An 8,239-nucleotide genomic window follows, 5' to 3' on the forward strand; every position below is an offset into this window, starting at 1 on the left:
CATTTGTTGGGATCAAAATTCCATGCATGGTGCTTTTTAAAGGACAGAAAAAGAGAAGGTATTTGAAAACTGTCATGCATGACTCTTCTAGTTGGAGCTAATTCCTCTTGGCTACATGAGGCAATAGTAGTTCATTCCCTTCTCTGTTCTATCCAGGTCAGGAATTACGGATATATAAACTGATGATATTTATGTATGCACTACAGCTAAAATTTAAACTCTGATTTACTGCATGCAGCAAGAAGAATGATAAATGCCTCAAAGCATTCTGCAGAAGAGAATCTTTAAAAGAGAATTGTTCTTAACTACTTCTTTCTCCTACGTCCAGGCAAAGGAACAAAATGATTAGCTGCTTAAGCGTTCAGTGGCTATTATCTGCTCTTTAAAAATTGAGCCATCATATGATACAAATTTCTGATTCCGCAAATAATTGTGACGTCAATCACTTATTATCATGTATAACACAATAAGCAGGAGATTAAACTAGTAATCAAATCATTTTTTGTCTGCATAATCTGTAGGAAATCGCTTCATCTTTCTTTCTTGTTCTATATTGCTCACTACACAAAAAAGACACCAAACACAACAAAATTCGATTAAAAAAAAAGGAAAAGAAGACACTTCTTCTTTGTGACAAGCTATATTTTTGTATAGCAGCTAACACCATAAGCCCATAATCTTGGTTTTTCTTCTAGATGCTAATATGTAATAAATATTATATTCATTATTGAATTAATCTAAATTTGCATATTCTACGTTTTCAGTTTTAAACAGATTATGTGCAAATAGCCAGAGGACTGCCTCCCTTATTTGAAAAATAACCACTTCCATATTGTAGGATCTTTTAAAGGGGCAAAAATTTCACAGGCCTACAGGTGAAGTGTATAGGAACCCTCCTGATTTCCTTCAGGCTTTATTCAAAGTATTCAAAGTATGTAGTCAGGAAAGGAAGTTCTTCAAATTATTTGGCATTGAGACTCCAGGATGGCACCTCTGGTTGCAAAATATCAAGTGTTTTCACCAGTCCGCTCCTATGATCTGTTCTCATTGAACTGAGAGAAGGAGGGGAACACCGTTCTCTCTTAAAAGACAAGTGCTTAAAGAGTTGTTTAATAAGAAAACTAGAGTTAAGCCTGAGTGGAGGATGGGTGATGATTGGGGTATCTGTCGACCTCCTTTAAGGGCATCTGTTGCAATTATGGTTCTGTGTTTAAGCTACAGGTCCCCTCATGACTGAAATTCTCATTGCATTTCACTTGCACATTGTAAAGGACCGTTCTAAAAATGAGACTAACTTGCTGAATTCTTCCACTTCCCTTTCATGAGTCCCTCTAACTTTGACATTATAAAAATGTAGCTTTAAAATATTTATAAAAAGCATAAACTTTCTTAATTGAAACATAACCTTAATTGGCATGACTTTTTTGAGACTTCATTTTCTGAGCACCATCTCACCAACTTTTCTTACTTTTAATAATGCTGATGCCTCAGAACATTCTGATTAATATCTGGATAAAGCCAGCAATCGCTCTTTGCTCAGGTAGTCCCTGATTTCCTTAAGCAACCGTACTGGGGTTGTTGAACAAACACAAAACCATCCCTGAAATAGGAGTTTGAAGTACTTCTCCTTGAGTGCTGCTAGTCCAGTTTTCTAGGGTTTGGTCTGAAGGGCAGAGCATGCAGAATTGTACTTTGAGGCAAAAGAAGCAACAGTTACATAATAAAAATTTACAGCTTGTATTTAGGAAATTAGACAGTGTTAAATCTTACTTGCAAGTGTATAGGTTGCTACCGAGCTACAGGACACCAGAAGGTCAAACCTAATGTGACAACTGCATGCAGGAAAAAATAGATTTTCGTGCATATTTTAGGCTAATCCAAAGATGTTTTTGAAATGGATGAGAAGATATGCACTGAGTTACAGAGTGAGTTACGGATCTCACTTGTACAAGTGATCAAACTTCCTTAAAAAAAATGCACAAAATAAGAAATTGTGCAGCATGATATAAAGCAATATTTTGAGGAATTTGAGGGTAAAGGACTTAGTCAAAAAAGTCATCCAAATTAATCCTTTGACGAGCACAGTACTTAGCTTGAAACAAACAGTATCTTGATGTTGTATCTCATGTTTTTCTTTCTTTACTTCACTTCAGCTATATGGAAGCCTTGCTGTACCTTATCTATGCTTACCAGAATAACAAAGAACTCTTGTCCAAAGGTCCATACAGAGGGCATGATGAAGAGCTGATATCTCACTACAGACGAGAATGTTTGCTAGTAAGTGAAGAGTGAAGTGTGTTTCATAAAGTTGACCTTGCTAGTTGAACTACCTTTAATGAAATGAACTAATAGACAAAGTGTTGCCATTATTCTTTTTAGAAAACTTCCATTAGCAAATTAATATCCTGTGTCAGACTTGTGTAAGAATAATGAAAAAGAGCTGTACAAAGTTAGAAGAAAAAGTCTGTTTCCCTTGTTTAAATCATTTTATCGTTGTAAGTAACATGCTCAGTGCCATTATGTCTGGCATAGATATGAGCAACAGTCGGCAATGGTGGTGAGCAAACTCACTCTGTTGCCACACTTTGATGGGGAGACAGGTACTGGAAGAGGCACCTATGGGAAATGCTTGGGGTTTTTCCTTGATTGTGTCGCTTTTCTAGCCGTAGAAAGAAAAGGCAAGAGCGAGTGGTAGGGTGCAGTCTTCAAGAGAAATAGCTACAAGGGTTGAGTTGTCAGGTATTGGCTCAAGGGGTTTGAGCAACTTCCAATAGTTTAGGACAGTGTGTGGATAATTACCGTAAATGCTAAAACTCAAATGTGACTGTTACAAATTAGCAGGCAGTATTGCAGGAATGCTGTGCTTTGAACCAAACCAAAGCTGATGCATGGTAAAACGTGAAATGCTCTGTACTTAAAGACTTTCCTTTTTTGTGGTGGTATTTGAAGAAACTAAATGAACATGCTGCAGCACTGTTTGAATCAGGAGATGATCAGGAAGTAAATAACGGCCTGATCATTATGAATGAGCTCATTGTCCCATGCTTGCCATTGCTACTGGTGGATGAAATGGAAGAAAAAGATATTGTTGCTGTGGAAGATATGAGAAACCGTTGGTGTTCCTATCTTGGACAAGAAATGGAACGTAAGTTATTTTGCTGAACGTAAGTTATTGAGCTAAAAGGCTCTTATGCACCATAGATAGTGCTTTGGATGTCTGGAATTCAGCCCTTGTGTTTTGTTCACTGGTAATGTATTTTGCGATACTTAAGGGCCATTTAAATGGACAACAGTTTTCTGTGCCCTGCAATAGCATATCAGGCCTTAAAGGAAGTAATTTTGGGGTGGTGGGGTTTTTTGGTTAGCTTTTTTGTTGTTTATGTTTGGAAGAGGAGAATATTCGTGCTGTAGTCTGTTTGGAGGGGCATTTATATTTGCATCTTTCTAGGAGCCACCCTGTCTAGCTGATGCTTGCAGAACTGAAGAAAGTAGTTATTCCAAGGGAATCTCCTTAAAAAAAGGATGAGTGTGACCAGAAAAAAAGGAGAATTCCACGTGCAGATGTAACCGTTAATGTTCGTCTCTCTCTTTTTTGTTTGCAGCTAACTTGCAAGAAAAGCTGACAGATTTCCTGCCAAAACTGCTGGATTGCTCTACAGAGATTAAAGGTTTCAATGACCCGCCAAAGTTACCTTCCTTCTCTACACATGAACTGTGTGAAAGATACGCTCGAATCATGTTGTCACTCAGTCGAACTCCAGCCGACGGGAGATAAATCCTGCAACCTTCCTAAGCACATTGTATAAACTTTTTTAGTTCTTAAACCTTGCCTTCCTGTCACAGGGTTTGCTTGTTGCTGCTATAGTTTTTAACTTTTTTATTTTAATAACAGCAAAAGAGAAATGACTGTACAAACTTTAGCCAGACTGCAAACAATTAAAGCTGAGAATCGCATGGGGCTCAGTCGTTTCAACCAGAATTGATGCAACATTGCAAGTCTGATTATTATGGCAAAACTGCTTTTTTGCCACTTATCTGTTACAGTATTACTTTGCTTTTATCTTAAGATCCTTTACTTTATCAACAGCTGTCTGGATCATTTTGTGACTGCAACTACTTTAAGTGTCCAGTGCTGTGTAAATACATGGTACTTGGTAGCTTGTAAATGAAATGAAAGAATAAAATTTTATTTATGGCTACTCCTGTGTTTGCAAGCACATACCTTGTATATTAGTGTAAAATACGGATATTTTTAGAAAAGATATAGTTTACTGATGGGTTATTCCATTTATAGACAAGGTTCTTCAGGATTTATGGCCAGTTTAGCTACAGGTAGCCGGAGATCACTGTATATGAATATACTGAAAAACTGTCACGGTATTATACGCTATGGGTTTTGTATATTCTTTACCAATATGTGTGACACTGCAGCTCAACACTTGTGTCTGTGTTGGCATGGCAAGTTATTCTGATGGTAAGGACTGGTTTCTGAAGCTAAATAATAATGGCACCTTCCTGCTATTCTTAGAGAATACCTTTTTAAGAAACAATTAAAACTATTTTCAATCAAAATATATTATACAGAGTCTCTCAGCAAGATTTCTAGACTTTTATTTGAGTAGAGAAAGAGAGCTTTGAAAAAGTGGGCTTTGTAAAACTTACAGTTCATAATTTTTAATGGCTATTTTAGTCATGTAAATGACCAGAAATAAAGCCTTCCACTAATTCCTGATTTGAAATGGGTTGCTGTTGTTGCAACAAAAGATCTGTGAAATCTTATATCTGCCCTAATAGAATTTCTAAGAGAAGTGAAAGAAAAGATCTATAGAGCTTGCACTGAAATACTGTCTGGTTTTAATGAAAAATCTTATTTTGTGGGGAAGAAAATATATGCGTCTTTAGGTAATCCTGCTACCTAACACCATTTTGATTCCTACTCGTTATAGAGATCATTTTGTTTTAGAACAGTAAAATATGTAAATATTTGTTTGTATGTTTTTATTGGAGCGGCACTTTTTATTGCAGGCTTTCAAGAGGGTGTTTTCTAAAAGAAATAGCACAGAAGGAGAGAAGGATTGATTAAGGTAACGACCAACAATAAATGTAATGGACATAATTGCAGGCCTCGCATGCAAGAAGAGGCTGAGCTCAACCTTAGCATATAGTAGTCTTGAAAGTTTTCAGTTTTGAGATGTATGGATTATAATATGTAATAAGTAGAGTGTGGGCTTCGCTTTAAAATTTCTTAAAGAGTATATTTGTCTTCTGTTTTCACTATTACAGCCCACCATATTTTGTCCATCCATATGTTTAATTAACACATAAGAATACCCGAAACTCACAGCTGCAGTACTGTTCACCAGGAGTGGATTTTTGTGTTTCAGTTTTGGTTTGGTTTGTTTTTTTTTTCTCTTTGAAACTATTGATGTTTGAAATTTCACCTTCTCAGGAAGAAAGAAATGTTTATTGTGAAGAGGTTATAGGTGCATTTTAAAGAATTCCATATCTTGTATCCGTTGCGTGTTTCATTTGAAACAGAGTGATACACTTAACTAACTGTTTGCTTTTAAACTAGGTTTGGACAGATTAATTTTCTCCTTTTTCTCTTCAGTAATGCCAAAGACATTACTGGATTTTTTTTATTATTAGCAGGTTTTTGAATTCAAATGTTTACAAACATTTGATTGAATTTGAATGAAGTAAAAATAAATAAATTTGAAGAAAAAAAAAAAGCTCCCCTTTAGCCCTGCAGATCTTCCATATAATCTTTTTAAACTAATGTGGAAAAACAGGGAAAACACACTTTCTGAGGTAAAAACAGGAAGAAAATATTGTTTTGAGGAAGAATATCTAAGATATTCAGATTATAAGGAAGCATGCAAGGATGAGGGTATTTGTTCTTTTAGTTTCAGGATTTATTCCCTTTTTTAAAATATGAAAATAATTGGTAAGTTCATAGTACTGAAGTAAATCTGTGTTCATTTGCAATGACATGAATTTTGCTCTATACAGCAGAGTAGGTTTTTTAAAATATTCGTAAGGCTTTTTTTTCCAGATTTTGCTTCATGAAAAGCACTGTGTTTTTTGTTGTTGTTATTTGTTTGTGTGTTTGCCTTCCTGTGTCCTACTGTCATATTTAGAGTAGGCTGATCATATTGTTGCGATTTCACTGATGTTTTGGTCAGTATCAGAAGTCCCTTTGTTGCTAGTTAAAGCTGTTGTAGCAATTCTGTTAGTTCCTGTCTAGCAGAAGACCATGATCATCAGCAGGATTAGTTTGAACAAATGGAAAGGACTGGAGTCAATTATGCTTCTTGGGAATGGTCATCATGAAATCTTGCTAAATTCAGACGGGTAGACTAGAACTTCATTACTGAGCTACCTTTGCTGTATGGAAAATCTGTACCTTAACAGTAGTGAATGACTGATGCAAGGAACAAATTTGCACTAGAAAACATGAAGCCCGAGAATATTTAAAGCATATGCCTCACGTTCCAGCATTATGTCTGCTAATGTCTGTATTATACCCAAATATCTTGCAGTTGATATTTATTACCATGCATATGAAAACTGCTGCTCCAGAAAGGTAACGTATAAAAAGAAACACATGTGAAAGGGTTTGATGCTGTCCAACAAATGTGAAAGCCCATGGAGAAGCAGGATGGTTGTGGTTTATATTCTTCATTTTGTGTTGAGTTGCCTTTTCTCAAAATCCAATGAGTCTAAATGTTTGTGAAGGCTTTATATAAACACAAGTTAAGATTGTTGATGAAAAAGTGCACCACTCAAAGAATATCATAAATCTTTTATGCAGTATTTTCCAACATTAATATTTTTAAAATATACTCTGCCTTTATATCTAGAAGGGTGCAGGAAAAATGAGCATCAGTCATAGCACTGAGAGGAAAGTGGTTGCAGCTGTCCATTACTTCTTGGAGGGGAGATTAATATAGATTTAAAAAAAAAAAAAAAAAAAAAAAAGCTTTTATCCAAAGAGCTCTTTTAGCAAAATGCACTAGGTAGAATCCAAATGGGAAGTGATTCCTTCCAATGAAATAGATTTATTTTCTGTATGATTAATGTTCACTTTTCACTTATGCATTGTGTCCTTGAAGATCTTCTGAAACCCTAGACCTGATGGATAAGCTTTTAACCGAAAACAGTTTGATTCCTTAGGAACATCTTTCTTTGCAGGCAAACCAAAGCTATCAGCATTCACCTAGTTGAGTTTCCATCAGCAGAATATTCCTGCCTTGTTCAGCTCTCTTATTTCTTGAGAGAGCCAAGCCACAAAACTTCTGCAGCTTCTGCCATTGCTGCTGAACACGTGTGTGCTCCAACTTTGCTGTCATTTCTCTAAAATCTTGGTCTTGGCTAGGAACTTTTTTTTCTCCATGAATCTCAAGTTTTCACAGTAAGTAGCAGGAAGAAATTTGAACTTCGAAGACACATTTCCTTGAGGCAGCATTTCCAAAGGGCATCTTGACATAGGCATCTTCTTACAGGCTGGGGAAAGGCTTATTCTAAGATGCTGGTCGCTGGTTGGATTCATCATGATTATTAATGTTATGATCACCGTTCAACTGTCCCTAATGTCTTATTTGAAGTACCATTATTGCAGGCCTTGTTTGGTTGGTTTTTGCTTTAGCTTCAGCTGTTTCAGCTTTTCTACCAGCTGGTGTTAGCACCATGCCTTCCTCAGCAGGTGTAGCTAATGATGCAGAACCAGGGCACTCGCACTGCCATCTTAGTAGCAGGAAGTTCAGTTCCCATCTGCAGAAACACCCGAGTACTTCTGCATCTGCCTTTGTGCGTGTGCGTGCAGGATTGTGGGGTGAGATGCCAGAGTCCACACTTGTGTCTGGTAGCTGAGCATTGGAGAGGATCAGTGAGGAAGGTCAAGGATCCTTACTAAGCTCAAGCTTCTCTGTACTGCCTCTTTACATATTTTTTGAAAAGAAAATTTGATCATCTTGCTGGTGTCTAAATTATCTGAGTGCTCTCTAAGATGAATGAGCATTTTAGAAGTGTGAGGGGTGATGTGGGTGCTGCAGAGTCTCAGCACTGTCTGGGTTTGTGAAGGCTGCAGAAGCTGCTCCCGATGTTGAATGATCTTCACCACTTCATCTTACCCCGTCCTCACACTTCATCTGGTGTTATTAAAATGGCAGTCAAACATAAACTTCGACAAAAAGCTACCTTACCTTGCTGTGCTGCTGTCTGATCTGTTATCTGTATA

The 8,239-nt window shown here is 36.8% G+C and overlaps 1 protein-coding gene across 1 annotated transcript in view; it reads left to right on the top strand.

Moving 5' to 3' along the window:
* USP25 (ubiquitin specific peptidase 25) overlaps nt 1–4,199 on the top strand; it is an 84,796-nt gene extending 80,597 nt beyond the window's left edge. Inside the window, 3 exon segments of the mRNA XM_088539336.1 lie at nt 2,154–2,277; nt 2,950–3,145; nt 3,603–4,199. Of these exon segments, the coding sequence (XP_088395462.1) occupies nt 2,154–2,277; nt 2,950–3,145; nt 3,603–3,775 (493 nt within the window). The 3' untranslated portion in view covers nt 3,776–4,199.
* The last annotated feature ends 4,040 nt before the right edge of the window (nt 4,200–8,239 follow it).

Source organism: Tinamus guttatus, unplaced genomic scaffold (genome assembly GCF_059628265.1).
Source record: "Tinamus guttatus ecotype Peru unplaced genomic scaffold, ASM5962826v1 Tinamus_guttatus_pri_ptg001602l, whole genome shotgun sequence".
NCBI lineage: Eukaryota > Metazoa > Chordata > Aves > Tinamiformes > Tinamidae > Tinamus > Tinamus guttatus.